At 52.9% G+C, this 19,622-nt stretch overlaps 1 protein-coding gene across 2 annotated transcripts in view; it reads left to right on the top strand.

Annotated features, from left to right (window-relative positions):
- The window catches only part of CASQ2 (calsequestrin 2), a 109,812-nt gene that overhangs the window by 57,631 nt on the left and 32,559 nt on the right, over positions 1-19,622 (top strand). Inside the window, exons 2-5 of one of the 2 annotated variants that reach the window (XM_077479476.1) lie at positions 9,229-9,313; positions 9,433-9,539; positions 11,348-11,459; positions 11,757-11,830. In XM_077479476.1, coding sequence (XP_077335602.1) covers positions 9,229-9,313; positions 9,433-9,539; positions 11,348-11,459; positions 11,757-11,830 — 378 coding nt within the window. The remainder of the gene's footprint in view (positions 1-9,228; positions 9,314-9,432; positions 9,540-11,347; positions 11,460-11,756; positions 11,831-19,622) is intronic. The other variant, XM_077479477.1, reaches the window with a different exon arrangement.

Below are 19,622 nucleotides of genomic sequence, written 5' to 3'. Positions count from 1 at the left end.
CCTGGGCTGCCGCTCCTCCGGGCCAGTCCTCCAAGATACACTGAGAGATTGTCACCTCACCCCGGGGAATTCACACATCGGGAGCCAGAGGAGACATCCGATTCTCTCCTGGAGGAACTTCCATCTCCGAGACGGTTTATATCTCATCACACAGAATAAAAGACACCGACCGGCCGTATCAGATAATATACCGACCATAAAAAGATTGTAGTAGAGATATCAGATAGAGGATTGGAGGGATGGAAAGACCGAGCATGGAGGGATGGAAAGACCGAGCATGGAGGGATGGAAAGACCGAGCATGGGGGGATGGAAAGACCGAGCATGGAGGGATGGAAAGACCGAGCATGGAGGGATGGAAAGACCGAGCATGGAGGGATGGAAAGACCGAGCATGGAGGGATGGAAAGACCGAGCATGGAGGGATGGAAAGACCGAGCATGGAGGGATGGAAAGACCGAGCATGGAGGGATGGAAAGACCGAGCATGGGGGGATGGAAAGACCGAGCATGGAGGGATGGAAAGACCGAGCATGGAGGGATGGAAAGACCGAGCATGGAGGGATGGAAAGACCGAGCATGGAGGGATGGAAAGACCGAGCATGGAGGGATGGAAAGACCGAGCATGGAGGGATGGAAAGACCGAGCATGGAGGGATGGAAAGACCGAGCATGGAGGGATGGAAAGACCGAGCATGGAGGGATGGAAAGACCGAGCATGGAGGGATGGAAAGACCGAGCATGGAGGGATGGAAAGACCGAGCATGGAGGGATGGAAAGACCGAGCATGGAGGGATGGAAAGACCGAGCATGGAGGGATGGAAAGACCGAGCATGGAGGGATGGAAAGACTCAGCATGGAGGGATGGAGGCTAAGAGGATGAAGAGGTGGAGGAAGTAAGAATGTGGGGATGGAGGATGGAAGTATGGAGGCCACCTGGTTGGTAATATAATCAAGTCCATGTTTGATCTTCCAGAAGGACATTAGAGATGTTCCATATATTCTCCAACCGTCTCCCAACGGCTTTGCCGTTCTACTTCAATTACCAGTCCCTCTTTCTGCCGGGCAGTCCTCTTATTTTACACATTGGGCCATACTTCATGTCCCACTCTTCCCATATCCCATCCTTCTCATGTCCCAGTCCCACCACTCATGTCCTGGCAACCACCATGTCCCACTCCTCATGTCCCACTCCTCATGTCCCATTTCTTACGTTTCACCTCCTCCATGTCCCACTCCCCATGTCCACACTAGCCGTGCCCCACTCCTCATGTCTCACCTCCACCATGTCCCACTCCCCATGTCCACACTAGCTGTGTCCCACTCCTCATGTCTCACCTCCACCATGTCCCACTCACGATGTCCACACTAGCCGTGTCCCACTCCTCAAGTCTCACCTCCACAATGTCCCACTCCCCATGTCCACACTAGCCGTGTCCCACTCCTCATGTCTCACCTCCACCATGCCCCACTCCCGATGTCCACACTAGCCGTGTCCCACTCCTCATGTCTCACCTCCACCATGTCCCACTCCCCATGTCCACACTAGCTGTGTCCCACTCCTCATGTCTTACTACTCATGTCCCACCTCCTCAATGTCCACACTCCCCATGTCCTACTCCTCATGTCGTGTCACCCATTATATCCACACTCCCCATGTCCCATCTCCCCAATGACCTTCTCATCCCCTCATGTCCAGCCAACCACAATGTCCACACTCCCCATTTCCCACTCCTGGTGTCTAACCTCTCCCATGCCACACCCCTCATGTCATGTCAACCATCAAGTCCATGTTCCCCATATCCCACTCCTGATGTCCCACCTCCTCCATGTCCAACCCCTCATGTCCTGCCACCCACCAAATCCATGCTCTCCATGTCTCACCCCCCTCCCCCATATCCTAACCAGCATGTCCACACTCCCCACATCTCACCCCCCCAAAATATCCTAACTACTATGTTGACACTCCCCATGTTCCACTCCTTATGTCCCAATCCTCACGTCTCACCTCCTCCATGTCCTATTTCCCATGTACACACTCTCAATGTCTTCCCACCCATTCTGTCCACACTCCCCATGTCCCACTTCTTATGTCTCAACTCCTCCATGTCCCACTCCCCATTTCTTACTCCTCATGTCTTGCCACCCATTATGTCCGCACTCCCCATATCTCACCTCCACAATGCCCTTCACATCACCTCATGTATTAACACCCACCATATCCATGCTTGCCATGTCCCACACCTGATGTCTCACTTCCCCCAAGTCCCACCCCTCATGTCCTGCCAATCACTATATCCATGCTCACCATGTCCACCTCCCCCGTGTCTCACCTCCCCCATGTCCTAACCACTATGTCCACACTTTCCAGGTCCCATTCCTGATGTCTCACCTTCCCCATGTCCCACTCCTCATGCCCATCCCCATATCCTACCCTCTCTTTGTGTTTCCACCGTGCCCCACGCTGCCCTTGCTCCCAAATCCCATGTTCTCCATGTTCTCCCATTCTCATGCTTTGACTACCCCATGTCCCACGCTTTGCGAGTTCCACCTTCTCTGGCGGTTTGAAGCATTTTTCACTTGTATTTTGTGGCCTCAGATGAGAGTGAACTCTGTGATTGCTCAATGGACCTAAGATCTGCAAGAAACTGGGTCAGGTCCTCGGTGGACTACAGACACTATCTCAGAGTTTGTTCAGTTTTGTACAGTTTGGGGCAGAAGACGAGCCCAGAAAACCGGAGCTGGGTGTTTGACCTGAGGGATCAGGTGCACCCCTCTATTCCTTCCCCTTCATCCTCAGTTACATGTTCCTCTCCCTTGGGGGGGGGGGGGGGGTAGGTATGTGTGTTTTCTTTCGTTTCAACTCGTTTTTCAGATTTTCTGATGTATACAAATGGACAGAGCAACAAATGTCAACAAATGCGAAAAAAAAAGTTATAATGTAATTAAAGAATACATTTGTTTCATTCGGATGACGTCACATGAAAGTTCGGGCCCAATCGGGGAAGTCGTAGAATTTGTTTGATAATTCAGATTTGGATTATGAATTGACCTGACTTTCGTTCCATTCGTTAATTCGGTTTCATTAATTCGGATTCGTTAATTCGGATTCGTTAATTCGGATCTCCGATTGATATTGTCCAATCAGCTCGTGCCATTTCTCTTGGCGGGTTGGCCCGGCATCCGAATATATTGAATATAGAGCAATCTTCCAGAAAATAATGTTTTCAAATCCACCGGGACCAACGAATATACAAAACAAACGCCGAAGACACTAAGCGAATTCCGAAACCGAATCGGATCAACATGATGAATGCGATGAAACAAAATTCTTCAATAAACGGATCTGGAACAAAACAAAAATCCCGACGTGCACATGTCTATGGGGGGGGGGGGGGGCACTGAGGGTTCTGAGATACCAGTGTAACCGCCTATTCCTTCCCCTGTCCTCAGTCACATGTTTTTCTCCCTGGAGGGTCACTGAGGGCTCTTTGGCTATTTTTGGCCCCTATAACTCATCAGTGACACCAGCGAGGTCCCACCTGTCCCCCCCGGACCCTCCAGAGGGAGAAGTTAAACACATTGGGGGTAGACTTACTAATACTGGAGAGCACAGAGTCTGCATGACAGCCAATCAGCTTCCAGGTTTTATTATCAAAGCTTCATTGAACAGCCTGAAGTTAGAAGCTGATTGGCTGCCGTGCACAGCTGCATCAGATTCCAGTTTTAGTAAATTTCTCCCCCCAATATGCGGTCAGGAAATATCACTGCTGTAAATAGCACAGGACATGAGGAGACAGCTGTGTGTTACTGAGCGGCAGAGAGTCTTGGGACTTCCCTCAGCGGCTCTGTACCCCTTCCCCCATCAGTTCTGCTGCTGGATTCCCCCGAGTTCACCCGGAGGGGGCCCAACAGATCTACCAACCTAAAAGGTAATCGGTGGCCCCTCTCGCCGGCAGCCCCTAAGCAGGGGCCCACTTATATGGCGGTGGGAATGATGTGTTCTGAGATCTGTGAGGACTCCTCTCACACATCTGCTCACATCGGGGAAACCAATCAGCCGTCTGTGGGGGGCACCAACCTGCAACAACCAATCAGCATTCGCCGAGGTGCGGTCACCTGGGTGTGGTTGCTATGGGTTACTGCGGTCAGTTGCTCTCTCTGAATAAGTAAGAAGATGTCAGACACAGAGACTGTCCCTCTGACAGAGGAGATGAGAGCGGACAGCTGACATCCCCCAATGGTAACCCAACTCCAGCCGACAGATATTCCTGCCAGGAGATGACACAGCCCAGAGAGAGCAGCCAGACCAACAACCAATCACAGCTCAGCGTCTGACTGCAGGGACCCCCATAAACCAATCAGGAATCACAATGTGACTGCGATCATGCTTAGCAACCAATCAGAGCTCAGTGTTTAAGTGCATTAACCCCTAGCAACCAATCAGATCTTAGTGTTTGACTGCAGTAACTCCCAGCAACCAAAAAGATCTCAGAAACTGCAGTGAGTAACTGCAATGGTCCTTAGTAACCAATCAAATCTCAGTGTGTATCTGCAGGGGTCCTTAGCAACCAATCAGAGCTCAGTGTTTAAGTGGATTAACCCCTAGCAACCAATCCGATTTCAGCTTGTGACTCTCAATAACCAATCATATCCCAGGATGGGTTGTGGCTTTTATGGGCAGGGACAGGTGGGAATATATGGGTGTGGCTTGTATGGGCAGGGACAGGTGGGAATATATGGGTGTGGCTTTTATGGGCAGGTGACAGGTGGGAATATATGGGTGTGGCTTGTATGTGCATGTGACAGGTGGGAAGGTGTGGGTGTGGCTTGTATGGACAGGGGACAGGTGGGAAGGTATGGGTGTGGCTTGTATGGGCAGGTGACAGGTGGGAATATATGGGTGTGGCTTGTATGGGCAGGTGACAGGTGGGAAGGTATGGGTGTGGCTTGTATGGGCAGGTGACAGGTGGGAATATATGAGTGTGGCTTGTATGGGCAGGGACAGGTGGGAATATATGGGTGTGGCTTGTATGGGCAGGGACAGGTGGGAATATATGGGTGTGGCTTTTATGGGCAGGTGACAGGTGGGAATATATGGGTGTGGCTTGTATGTGCATGTGACAGGTGGGAAGGTGTGGGTGTGGCTTGTATGGACAGGGGACAGGTGGGAAGGTATGGGTGTGGCTTGTATGGGCAGGTGACAGGTGGGAATATATGGGTGTGGCTTGTATGGGCAGGTGACAGGTGGGAAGGTATGGGTGTGGCTTGTATGGGCAGGTGACAGGTGGGAATATATGAGTGTGGCTTGTATGGGCAGGGACAGGTGGGAAGTTATGGGTGTGGCTTGTATGGGCAGGTGACAGGTGGGAATATATGGGTGTGGCTTGTATGTGTATGTGACAGGTGGGAAGGTGTGGGTGTGGCTTGTATGGACAGGGGACAGGTGGGAATATATGAGTGTGGCTTGTATGGGCAGGGACAGGTGGGAAGTTATGGGTGTGGCTTGTATGGGCAGGTGACAGGTGGGAATATATGGGTGTGGCTTGTATGTGCATGTGACAGGTGGGAAGGTGTGGGTGTGGCTTGTATGGGCAGGGGACAGGTGGGAAGGTATGGGTGTGACTTGTATGGGCAGGGGACAGGTGGGAAGGTATTGGTGTGGCTTGTATGGACAGGGGACAGGTGAGACATTGTGGGTGTGGCTTGTATGGACAGGGGACAGGTGAGACATTGTGGGTGTGGCTTGTATGGGCAGGGGACAGGTGGGAAGGTATGGGTGTGGCTTGTATGGGCAGGGACAGGTGGGAAGGTATAGGTGTTGCTTGTATGGACAGGGGACAGGTGGGAATATATGGGTGTGACTTGTATGAGCAGGGACAGGTGAGAAGGTATGGGTGTGGCTTGTATGGGCAGGTGACAGGTGGGAATATATGGGTGTGGTTTGTATGGGCAGGGGACAGGTGGGAAGGTATGGGTGTGGCTTGTATGAGCAGGGGGCAGGTGGGAAGCTATGGGTGTGGTTTGTATGGGCATGGACAGGTGGGAAGGTATGGGTGTGGCTTGTATGGGCATGGACAGGTGGGAAGGTATGGGTGTGGCTTGTATGGGCAGGTGACAGGTGGGAATATATGAGTGTGGCTTGTATGGGCAGGGACAGGTGGGAAGTTATGGGTGTGGCTTGTATGGGCAGGTGGCAGGTGGGAATATATGGGTGTGGCTTGTATGGGCATGTAACAGGTGGGAAGGTGTGGGTGTGGCTTGTATGGACAGGGGGCAGGTGGGAAGGTATGGGTGTGGCTTGTATGGGCAGGGGACAGGTGGCAAGGTATGGGTGTGGCTTGTATGGACAGGGGACAGGTGGGACATTGTGGGTGTGGCTTGTATGGGCAGGGGACAGGTGGGAAGGTATGGGTGTGGCTTGTATGAGCAGGGACAGGAGGGAAGGTATGGGTGTGGCTTGTATAAGCAGGGGACAGGTGGGGAAGTATGTGTCTGGCTTGTATGGGCAGGGGACAGGTGGGAAGGTGTGGGTGTGGCTTGTATGGGCAGGGGACAGATGGGAAGGTATGGGTGTGGCTTGTATGAGCAGGGACAGGTGGGAATGTATAGGTGTGCCTTGTATGGACAGGGGACAGGTGGGAATATATGGGTGTGGCTTGTATGGGCAGGTGACAGGTGGGAATATATGGGTGTGGCTTGTATGGGCAGGTGACAGGTGGGAAGGTGTGGGTGTGGCTTGTATGGGCAGGGGACAGGTGGGACATTGTGGGTGTGGCTTGTATGGGCAGGTGACAGGTGGGAAGGTATGGGTGTGGCTTGTATGGGCAGGGGACAGGTGGGACATTGTGGGTGTGGCTTGTATGGGCAGGTGACAGGTGGGAAGGTATGGGTGTGGCTTGTATAGGCAGGGACAGGTGGTAAGGTATGGGTGTGGCTTGTATGGGCAGGGACAGGTGGGGAGGTATGGGTGTGGCTTGTATGGGCAGGGACAGGTGGGAAGGTATGGGTGTGGCTTGTATGGGCAGGTGACAGGTGGGAAGGTAGGGGTGTGGCTTGTATGAGCAGGGACAGGTGGGAAGGTATGGGCGTGGCTTGTATGGGCAGGTGACAGGTGGGAATATATGGGTGTGATGTGTATGGGCAGGGGACGGGTGGGAAGGTATAGGTGTGGCTTGTATGGGCAGATGACAGGTGGCAAGGTATGGGTGTGGCTTGTATGAGCAGGGGACAGATGGGGAGGTATGGGTGGGGCTTGTATGGGCAGGGACAGGTGGGAAGGTATGGGTGTGGCTTGTATGGGCAGGGACAGGTGGGAAGGTATGGGTGTGGCTTGTATGGGCAGGGACAGGTGGGAAGCTATGGGTGTGACTTGTATGGGCAGGGGACAGGTGGGAAGCTATGGGTGTGGCTTGTATGGGCAGGGGACAGGTGGGGAGGTATGGGCGTGGCTTGCATGGGCAGGTGACAGGTGGGAAGGCATGGGTGTGGCTTGTATGGGCAGGGGACGGGTGGGAAGGTATAGGTGTGGCTTGTATGGGCAGATGACAGGTGGCAAGGTATGGGTGTGGCTTGTATGAGCAGGGGACAGGTGGGGAGGTATGGGTGGGGCTTGTATGGGCAGGGACAGGTGGGAAGGTATGGGTGTGGCTTGTATGGGCAGGTGACAGGTGGGAAGGTATGGGTGGGGCTTGTATGGGAAGGTGACAGGTGGGAAGGTATGGGTGTGGCTTATATGAGCAGGTGACAGGTGTGGCTTGTATGGGCAGGAACAGGTGGGAAGGTATGGCTGGGGCTTGTATGGGTAGGGCAATAGGTGGGAAGGTATGGGTGCTGCTTGTATGAGCAGGGACAGGTGGGAAGGTATGGGTGTGGCTTGTATGGGCAGGTACAGGTGGGAATATATGGGTGTGGCTTGTATGGGCAGGGGACAGGTGGGAAGGTATGGGTGTGGCTTGTATGGGCAGGGACAGGTGGGAAGGTATAGGTGTGGCTTGTATGGGCAGGGACAGGTGGGAAGGTATAGGTGTGGCTTGTATGGGCAGGCGACAGGTGGGAAGGTATGGGTGTGGCTTGTATGGGCAGGGTACAGGTGGGAAGGTATGGGTGTGGCTTGTATGGGCAGGTGACAGGTGGGAAGGTATGGGTGTGGCTTGTATGGACAGGTGGGAATATATGGGTGTGGCTTGTATGGGCAGGGGACAGGTGGGAAGGTATGGGTGTGGCTTGTATGGGCAGGTGACAGGTGGAAAGGTATGGGTGTGGCTTGTATGGGCAGGGGACAGGTGGGAAGGTATGGGTGTGGCTTGTATGGGCAGATGACAGGTGGCAAGGTATGGGTGTGGCCTGTATGAGCAGGGGACAGGTGGGGAGGTATGGGTGGGGCTTGTATGAGCAGGGGACAGGTGGGGAGGTATGGGTGGGGCTTGTATGGGCAGGGACAGGTGGGAAGGTATGGGTGTGGCTTGTATGGGCAGATGACAGGTGGCAAGGTATGGGTGTGGCCTGTATGAGCAGGGGACAGGTGGGAAGGTATGGGTGTGGCCTGTATGAGCAGGGGACAGGTGGGGAGGTATGGGTGGGGCTTGTATGGGCAGGGACAGGTGGGAAGGTATGGGTGTGGCTTGTATGAGCAGGTGACAGGTGGGAAGGTATGGGTGTGGCTTGTATGGGAAGGTGACAGGTGGGAAGGTATGGGTGTGGCTTATATGAGCAGGTGACAGGTGTGGCTTGTATGGGCAGGAACAGGTGGGAAGGTATGGCTGGGGCTTGTATGGGTAGGGCAATAGGTGGGAAGGTATGGGTGCTGCTTGTATGAGCAGGGACAGGTGGGACTTTATGGGTGTGGCTTGTATGAGCAGGAACAGGTGGGAAGGTATGGGTGTGGCTTGTATGGGCAGGGACAGGTGGGAAGGTATGGGTGTGGCTTGTATGGGCAGGGACAGGTGGTAAGGTATGGGTGTGGCTTGTATGGGCAGGGACAGGTGGGAAGGTATGGATGTGGCTTGTATGGGCAGGGACAGGTGGGAAGGTATGGGTGTGGCTTGTATGGGCAGGGACAGGTGGGAAGGTATGGGTGTGGCTTGTATGGGCAGGGACAGGTGGGACGGTATGGGTGTGGCTTGTATGGGCAGGGACAGGTGGTAAGGTATGGGTGTGGCTTGTATGGGCAGAGGTGGGGTTTGTTTGAAGTTCTTATGTTTCCCTGACCAGCCTATGTTGCGTCCTCCAGCTGTCCGCACAGGTTCTGGAGAAGAAAGATATCGGCTTCGGAATCCTCGACCCGAAGAGCAATGCCAAGATTGCCAAGAAGCTGGGTAGGTACCTCCACGGTAGTGGGCCTGGTTGCCAACCCTTCCAGGCCACGTCATTGGATATCACTCATCATGTGTCTATAGTGCTTCATGTATGATGGTCTCTGTTTGTCTTTCCATAGGGACCACCGAGGTGGGCAGCCTCTATGCATTTAAAGAGGACAACGTGATTGAGTTTGATGGTGAGCTGGCGGCTGACGTTCTGGTGGATTTCCTGCTGGATGTGAGTGTACGACATATATATATATATATATATATATACTCTACATGATACACCTCTATACATTCCACCCCTAGACTGAACATGGTAATCCCTCCATAGGATCCCTCACTGACCAATCACTGACCCCCTCCATAGGATCCCACACTGACCAATCACTGACCATCTCTATAGGATCTCACACTGACTCCCTCCATAGGATTCCACACCGACCAATCACTGACCCCCTCCATAGGTTCCCACACTGACCAATCACTGACCATCTCCACAGGATCTCACACTGACTCCCTCCATAGGATTCCACACCGACCAATCACTGACCCCCTCTATAGGATCCTACACTGACCAATCACTGACCCCCTCTATAGGATCCCACACTGACCAATCACTGCCCCCCACTATAGGATCCCACACTGACCAATCACTGACCCCCCTCTATAGGATCCCGCACTGACCAATCACTGCCCCCTTCTATAGGATCCTGTACTGACCAATTACTGACCCTCACTATAGGATCCCACACTGACCAATCACTGCCCCTCTCTATAGAATCCCACACTGACCAATCACTGACCCCTTATATAGGATCCCACACTGACCAATCACTGACCCCCACTACAGGATCCCACACTGACCAATCACTGACCCCCACTATAGGATCCCACACTGACCAATCACTGACCCCCTCTATAGGATCCCACACTGACCAATCACTGATCCCCTTCATAGGATCCCACACTGACCAATCACTGACCCCCTCTATAGGATCCCACACTGACCACTTACTGACCCCCCTCTATAGGATCCCACACTGACCAATCACTGACCCCCCTCTATAGGATCCCGCACTGACCAATCACTGCCCCCTTCTATAGGATCCTGTACTGACCAATCACTGCCCCCCACTATAGGATCCCACACTGACCAATCACTGATCCCCTTCATAGGATCCCACACTGACCAATCACTGACCCCCTCTATAGGATCCCACACTGACCACTTACTGACCCCCCTCTATAGGATCCCGCACTGACCAATCACTGACCCCCCTCTATAGGATCCCGCACTGACCAATCACTGCCCCCTTCTATAGGATCCTGTACTGACCAATCACTGCCCCCCACTATAGGACCCCACACTGACCAATCACTGCCCCTCTCTACAGAATCCCACACTGACCAATCACTGCCCCCCACTATAGGATCCCACACTGACCAATCACTGCCCCCCTCTATAGAATCCCACACTGACCAATCACTGCCCCCTTATATAGGATCCCACACTGACCAATCACTGACCCCCACTATAGGATCTCACACTGGCCAATCACTGACCCCCACTATAGGATCCCACACTGACCAATCACTGACCCCCACTATAGGATACCAGACTGACCAATCACTGCCCCCCTCTATAGGATCCCACACTGACCAATCACTGCCCCTCTCTACAGAATCCCACACTGACCAATCACTGCCCCCCACTATAGGATCCCACACTGACCAATCACTGCCCCCCTCTATAGAATCCCACACTGACCAATCACTGCCCCCCACTATAGGATCCCACACTGACCAATCACTGCCCCCCTCTATAGAATCCCACACTGACCAATCACTGCCCCCTTATATAGGATCCCACGCTGACCAATCACTGACCCCCATTATAGGATCTCACACTGGCCAATCACTGACCCCCACTATAGGATCCCAGACTGACCAATCACTGCCCCCCTCTATAGGATCCCACACTGACCAATCACTGACTTCCAGTATAGTACACACTGTGAAATCTCCCCTCTCACCCTACACCTCCAGCTGATTGAGGACCCGGTGGAGAACATTAACAGTCGGGCAGAGCTGAAGGCCCTGGACCGCATGGAGGAGGAGACCCGAGTGATCGGATACTTCAAGAGCGAGGACTCCGAGCGTAAGTGTACGGGGAGGGGGGAGGGGGTCTGTGTGATCCAATGAGCCACAGATCACATCAGTCTCTGTACCTATGGAGCTTACACTCTACTGTGCCCTCCCCCACAGTCACACACTACTATTATTATATACTGTATATTGTGCAGTGGTTGCATGGTCCTGATTGTGATTAGCACAGAGTTGGAAGGTAAGAGTGCCCCATCCCCCGTATCCATACTGACCAGTGTTGTGTATGTCCTCGGGGTATCTATATGACCTGTACTGAACGCGTTTCTGGGGTTCTCCGTCTGAATTGCAGATTACAAGGAATTTGTAGAAGCTGCGGAAAATTTTCACCCGTACATCAAGTTCTTTGCGACATTTGACAAGTCGGTAAGATGGACGTATCACACCACGGCTTATGTAGAGGGAGAACTGATTGAGGCACATGGCTTGTTAGGTGTGTTCCAGATCTAGAGGAGTACAGCAAGGTGTCTGGACTGAGGAGAACTGAGGGTACAGGTGACGTGAGTGATGAGGAGTGGGGGAAGGGACTGATGAGAACTGAGGGTACAGGTGACGTGAGTGATGAGTAATGGGGGAAGGGACTGAGGAGAACTGAGGGTACAGGTGACGTGAGTGATGAGGAGTGGGGGAAGGGACTGATGAGAACTGAGGGTACAGGTGACGTGAGTGATGAGGAGTGGGGGAAGGGACTGATGAGAACTGAGGGTACAGGTGACGTGAGTGATGAGGAGTGGGGAAGGGACTGATGAGAACTGAGGGTACAGGTGACGTGAGTGATGAGGAGTGGGGAAGGGACTGATGAGAACTGAGGGTACAGGTGACATGAGTGATGAGGAGTGGGGGAAGGGACTGATGAGAACTGAGGGTACAGGTGACGTGAGTGATGAGGAGTGGGGGAAGGGACTGATGAGAACTGAGGGTACAGGTGACGTGAGTGATGAGGAGTGGGGGAAGGGACTGATGAGAACTGAGGGTACAGGTGACGTGAGTGATGAGGAGTGGGGGAAGGGACTGATGAGGACAGATGTAGGGATGGATAAGGACAGGTGTAGGAACTTATGAGGTCAGGCGCAGGAATTGATGAGGAAAGGTGTGGGACTGATGAGGGCAGGTGCGGGGAGTGAAGAGAATTGGGGGAAGGGACTGATGGGAGAGTTGTAGGAAATGATGAGGTCATGTGTAAGGACAGGTGATCTCAGGTGTAGGGATTGATGAAGACCGGTGCGGGAACTGATGGGGATAGGTGAGGGAACTGATGAGGATAGGTGAGGAAACTGATGGGGGTAGATGAGGGAACTGATGAGGATAGGTGAGGGAACTGACGAGGATAGGTGATGGAACTGAGGAGGATAGGTGATGGAACTGATGAGGATAGGTGAGGGAACTGACGAGGATAGGTGATGGAACTGAGGAGGATAGGTGAGGGAACTGATGGGGATAGGTGAGGGAACTGATGAGGATAGGTGAGGAAACTGATGAGGATAGGTGAGGGAACTGAGGAGGATAGGTGATGGAACTGAGGAGGATAGGTGAGGGAACTGATGGGGATAGGTGAGGGAACTGACGAGGATAGGTGATGGAACTGAGGAGGATAGGTGAGGGAACTGATGAGGATAGGTGAGGAAACTGATGAGGATAGGTGAGGGAACTGACGAGGATAGGTGATGGAACTGAGGAGGATAGGTGATGGAACTGATGGGGATAGGTGAGGGAACTGATGAGGATAGGTGAGGAAACTGATGAGGATAGGTGAGGGAACTGACGAGGATAGGTGATGGAACTGAGGGGGATAGGTGAGGGAACTGATGAGGATAGGTGATGGAACTGATGGGGATAGGTGAGGGAACTGATGAGGATAGGTGAGGGAACTGATGGGGATAGGTGAGGGAACTGATGAGGATAGGCGAGGGAACTGATGAGGATAGGCGAGGGAACTGATGGAGATAGGTGAGGGAACTGATGAGGATAGGTGATGGAACTGATGGGGATAGGTGAGGGAACTGATGGGGATAGGTGTGGGAACTGATGAGGATAGGTGATGGAACTGATGGGGATAGGTGATGGAACTGATGAGGATAGGTGATGGAACTGATGGGGATAGGTGAGGGAACTGATGAGGATAGGTGATGGAACTGATGAGGATAGGTGAGGGAACTGATGGAGATAGGTGAGGGAACTGATGAGGATAGGCGAGGGAACTGATGGAGATAGGTGAGGGAACTGATGGGGATAGGTGAGGGAACTGATGGAGATAGGTGAGGGAACTGATGGAGATAGGTGAGGGAACTGATGGGGATAGGTGAGGGAACTGATGGAGATAGGTGAGGGAACTGATGAGGATAGGCGAGGGAACTGATGGAGATAGGTGAGGGAACTGATGGGGATAGGTGTGGGAACTGATGGGGATAGGTGATGGAACTGATGGGGATAGGTGATGGAACTGATGGGGATAGGTGAGGGAACTGATGAGGATAGGTGATGGAACTGATGAGGATAGGTGATGGAACTGAACGGGATAGTCGAGGGAACTGATGGGGATAGGTGAGGGAACTGATGGGGATAGGTGTGGGAAATGATGGGGATAGGTGATGGAACTGATGGGGATAGGTGAGGGAACTGATGGGGATAGGTGAGGGAACTGATGAGGATAGGTGAGGGAACTGACGAGGATAGGTGAGGGAACTGATGAGGATAGGTGTGGGAACTGATGGGGATAGGTGAGGGAACTGATGAGGATAGGTGATGGAACTGATGGGGATAGGTGATGGAACTGATGGGGATAGGTGATGGAACTGATGGGGATAGGTGAGGGAGCTGATGAGGATAGGTGATGGAACTGATGAGGATAGGTGAGGGAACTGATGGGGATAGGCGAGGGAACTGATGGGGATAGGGGAGGGAACTGATGGGGATAGGTGAGGGAACTGATGGGGATAGGTGTGGGAACTGATGAGGATAGGTGAGAGAACTGATGGGGATAGGTGAGGGAACTGATGGGGATAGGTGAGGGAACTGATGGGGATAGGTGAGGGAACTGATGGGGATAGGTGAGAGAACTGATGGGGATAGGTGAGGGAACTGATGGGGATAGGTGATGGAACTGATGGGGATAGGTGTGGGAACTGATGGGGATAGGTGTGGGAACTGATGGGGATAGGTGAGGGAACTGATGGGGATAGGCGAGGGAAATGATGGGGATAGGTGAGGGAACTGATGGGGATAGGTGAGAGAACTGATGGGGATAGGTGAGGGAACTGATGGGGATAGGTGATGGAACTGATGGGGATAGGTGTGGGAATTGATGGGGATAGGTGAGGGAACTGATGGGGATAGGCGAGGGAAATGATGGGGATAGGTGAGGGAACTGATGGGGATAGGTGATGGAACTGATGGGGATAGGTGAGGGAACTGATGTGGATAGGTGTGGGAACTGATGGGGATAGGTGATGGAACTGATGGGGATAGATGAGAGAGAACTGATGGGGATAGGTGAGGGAACTGATGGGGATAGGTGAGGGAACTGATGGGGATAGGTGTGGGAACTGATGAGGATAGGTGAGGGAACTGATGGGGATAGGTGAGAGAACTGATGGGGATAGGTGATGGAACTGATGGGGATAGGTGTGGGAACTGATGGGGATAGGTGTGGGAACTGATGGGGATAGGTGAGGGAACTGATGGGGATAGGCGAGGGAAATGATGGGGATAGGTGAGGGAACTGATGGGGATAGGTGATGGAACTGATGGGGATAGGTGAGGGAACTGATGTGGATAGGTGTGGGAACTGATGGGGATAGGTGATGGAACTGATGGGGATAGATGAGAGAGAACTGATGGGGATAGGTGAGGGAACTGATGGGGATAGGTGAGGGAACTGATGGGGATAGGTGTGGGAACTGATGAGGATAGGTGAGGGAACTGATGGGGATAGGTGAGAGAACTGATGGGGATAGGTGAGAGAACTGATGGGGATAGGTGAGGGAACTGATGGGGATAGGTGAGGGAACTGATGGGGATAGGTGTGGGAACTGATGAGGATAGGTGAGGGAACTGATGGGGATAGGTGATGGAACTGATGGGGATAGGCGAGGGAAATGATGGGGATAGGTGTGGGAACTGCTGGGGATAGGTGAGGGAACTGACGGGGATAGGTGAGGGAACTGATGGGGATAGGCGAGGGAAATGATGGGGATAGGTGAGGGAACTGATGGGGATAGGTGAGGGAACTGATGAGGATAGGTGATGGAACTGATGGGGATAGGTGTGGGAACTGATGGGGATAGGTGTGGGAACTGATGAGGATAGGTGAGGGAACTGATGGGGATAGGTGTGGGAACTGATGGGGATAGGTGATGGAACTGATGGGGATAGGTGTGGGAACTGATGAGGATAGGTGAGAGAACTGATGGGGATAGGTGAGGGAACTGATGGGGATATGTGAGGGAACTGATGAGGATAGGTGATGGAACTGATGGGGATAGGTGAGGGAACTGATGGGGATATGTGAGGGAACTGATGAGGATAGGTGATGGAACTGATGGGGATAGGTGAGGGAACTCATGAGGATAGGTGTGGGAACTGATGAGGATAGGTGAGGGAACTGATGGGGATAGGTGTGGGAACTGATGGGGATATGTGATGGAACTGATGGGGATAGGTGTGGGAACTGATGGGGATATGTGAGGGAACTGATGGGGATAGGTGAGGGAACTGATGGGGATAGGTGAGGGAAATGATGGGGATAGGTGAGGGAACTGATGGGGATAGGCGAGGGAAATGATGGGGATAGGTGAGGGAAATGATGGGGATAGGTGATGGAACTGATGGGGATAGGTGTGGGAACTGATGGGGATAGGTGTGGGAACTGATGAGGATAGGTGAGGGAACTGATGGGGATAGGTGTGGGAACTGATGGGGATAGGTGATGGAACTGATGGGGATAGGTGTGGGAACTGATGGGGATATGTGAGGGAACTGAAGAGGATAGGTGAGGGAACTGATGGGGATAGGTGAGGGAACTGATGGGGATAGGTGAGGGAACTGATGGGGATAGGTGATGGAACTGATGGGGATAGGTGAGGGAACTGACGAGGATAGGTCAGGGAACTGACGGGGATAGGTGTGGGAACTGATGGGGATAGGTGTGGGAACTGATGGGGATAGGTGATGGAACTGATGGGGATAGGTGAGGGAACTGATGAGGATAGGTGTGGGAACTGATGAGGATAGGTGAGGGAACAGATGGGGATAGGTGAGGGAACTGATGGGGATAGGTGAGGGAACTGATGGGAATAGGTGAGGGAACTGATGGGGATAGGTGAGGGAACTGATGGGGATAGGTGAGGGAACTGATGAGGATAGGCGAGGGAACTGATGGGGATAGGTGTGGGAACTGATGGGGATAGGTGAGGGAACTGATGGGGATAGGTGAGGGAACTGATGAGGATAGGTGATGGAACTGATGGGGATAGGTGATGGAACTGATGGGGATAGGTGACGGAACTGATGGGGATAGGTGTGGGAACTGATGGGGATAGGTGATGGAACTGATGGGGATAGGTGAGGGAACTGATGGGGATAGGCGAGGGAACTGATGGGGATAGGTGAGGGAACTGATGGGGATAGGCGAGGGAACTGATGGGGATAGGTGAGGGAACTGATGGGGATAGGCGAGGGAAATGATGGGGATAGGTGATGGAACTGATGGGGATGGGTGAGGGAACTGATGGGGATAGGTGTGGGAACTGATGAGGATAGGTGTGGGAACTGATGAGGATAGGTGTGGGAACTGATGAGGATAGGTGAGGGAACTGATGGGGATAGGTGAGGGAACTGATGAGGATAGGTGAAGGAACTGATGAGGATAGGTGAGGGAACTGATGGGGATAGGTGAGGGAACTGACGAGGATAGGTGAGGGAACTGATGGGGATAGGTGTGGGAACTGATGGGGATAGGTGAGGGAACTGATGAGGATAGATGAGGGAACTGACGGGGATAGGTGTGGGAACTGATGGGGATAGGTGAGGGAACTGATGAGGATAGATGAGGGAACTGATGGGGATAGGTGAGGGAAGTGATGGGGATAGGTGAGGGAACTGATGAGGATAGGTGAGGGAACTGACGAGGATAGGTGAGGGAACTGATGGGGATAGGTGAGGGAACTGATGGGGATAGGTGATGGAACTGATGGGGATAGGTGAGGGAACTGATGGGGATAGGTGTGGGAACTGATGAGGATAGGTGTGGGAACTGATGAGGATAGGTGAGGGAACTGATGGGGATAGGTGAGGGAACTGATGAGGATAGGTGAGGGAACTGATGAGGATAGGTGAGGGAACTGATGGGGATAGGTGAGGGAACTGACGAGGATAGGTGAGGGAACTGACGGGGATAGGTGTGGGAACTGATGGGGATAGGTGAGGGAACTGATGAGGATAGATGAGGGAACTGACGGGGATAGGTGTGGGAACTGATGGGGATAGGTGAGGGAACTGATGAGGATAGATGAGGGAACTGATGGGGATAGGTGAGGGAACTGATGGGGATAGGTGAAGGAACTGATGAGGATAGGTGAGGGAACTGACGAGGATAGGTGAGGGAACTGATGGGGATAGGTGAGGGAACTGATGGGGATAGGTGTGGGAACTGATGAGGATAGGTGAGGGAACTGATGAGGATAGGTGAGGAACTGATGAGGATAGGTGAGGGAACTGATGGGGATAGGCGAGGGAACTGATGGGGATAGGTGAGGGAACTGATGAGGATAGGTGTGGGAACTGATGGGGATAGACGAGGGAACTGATGAGGATAGGTGTGGGAACTGATGGGAATAGGTGAGGGAACTGATGGGGATAGGTGAGGGAACTGATGGGGATAGGTGTGGGAACTGATGGGGATAGGTGAGGGAACTGATGAGGATAGGCGAGGGAACTGATGGGGATAGGCGAGGGAACTGATGGGGATAGGTGTGTGAACTGATGGGGATAGGTGATGGAACTGATGGGGATAGGTGAGGGAACTGATGGGGATAGGTGAGGGAACTGATGGGGATAGGTTTGGGAACTGATGGGGATAGGTGATGGAACTGATGGGGATAGGTGAGGGAACTGATGGGGATAGGTGTGGGAACTGATGGGGATAGGTGATGGAACTGATGGGGATAGGTGTGGGAACTGATGGGGATAGGTGTGGGAACTGATGGGGATAGGTGATGGAACTGATGGGGATAGGTGTGGGAACTGATGGGGATAGGTGTGGTAACTGATGGGGATAGGTGAGGGAACTGATGGGGATAGGTGAGGGAACTGATGGGGATAGGTGAGGGAACTGATGGGGATAGGCGAGGGAACTGATGGGGATAGGGGAGGGAACTGATGGGGATAGGTGAGGGAACTGATGGGGATAGGTGATGGAACTGATGAGGATAGGTGAGGGAACTGATGAGGATAGGTGATGGAACTGATGAGGATAGGTGATGGAACTGATGGGGATAGGTGAGGGAACTGATGGGGATAGGTGAGGCAACTGATGAGGATAGGTGATGGAACTGATGGGGATAGGTGATGGAACTGATGAGGATAGGTGAGGGAACTGATGGGGATAGGTGAGGGAACTGATGAGGATAGGTGAGGGAACTGATGGGGATAGGTGATGGAACTGATGGGGATAGGTGAGGAAACTGATGGGGATAGGTGTGGGAACTGATGGGGATAGGTGATGGAACTGATGGGGATAGGTGTGGGAACTGATGGGGATAGGCGAGGGAACTGATGGGGATAGGTGTGGGAACTGATGGGGATAGGTGATGGAACTGATGGGGATAGGTGTGGGAACTGATGGGGATAGGCGAGGGAACTGATGGGGATAGGCGAGGGAACTGATGGGGATAGGCGAGGGAACTGATGGGGATAGGTGATGGAACTGATGGGGATAGGTGATGGAACTGATGGGGATAGGGGAGGGAACTGATGAGGATAGGTGAGGGAACTGATGGGGATAGGTGAGGGAACTGATGGGGATAGGTGAGGGAACTGATGGGGATAGGTGTGGGAACTGATGGGGATAGGTGTGGGAACTGATGGGGATAGGTGTGGGAACTGATGGGGATAGGTGTGGGAACTGATGGGGATAGGCGAAGGAACTGATGGGGATAGGCGA

Source organism: Lithobates pipiens, unplaced genomic scaffold (assembly GCF_037356315.1).
Source record: "Lithobates pipiens isolate NorthernLeopardFrog02 unplaced genomic scaffold, aLitPip1_a1.2 Scaffold_16, whole genome shotgun sequence".
Classification (NCBI taxonomy): Eukaryota; Metazoa; Chordata; class Amphibia; order Anura; family Ranidae; genus Lithobates; species Lithobates pipiens.
The sequence above is the reverse complement of the archived record's forward strand: the minus strand, read 5'-3'. Positions and strand labels throughout refer to the sequence as shown.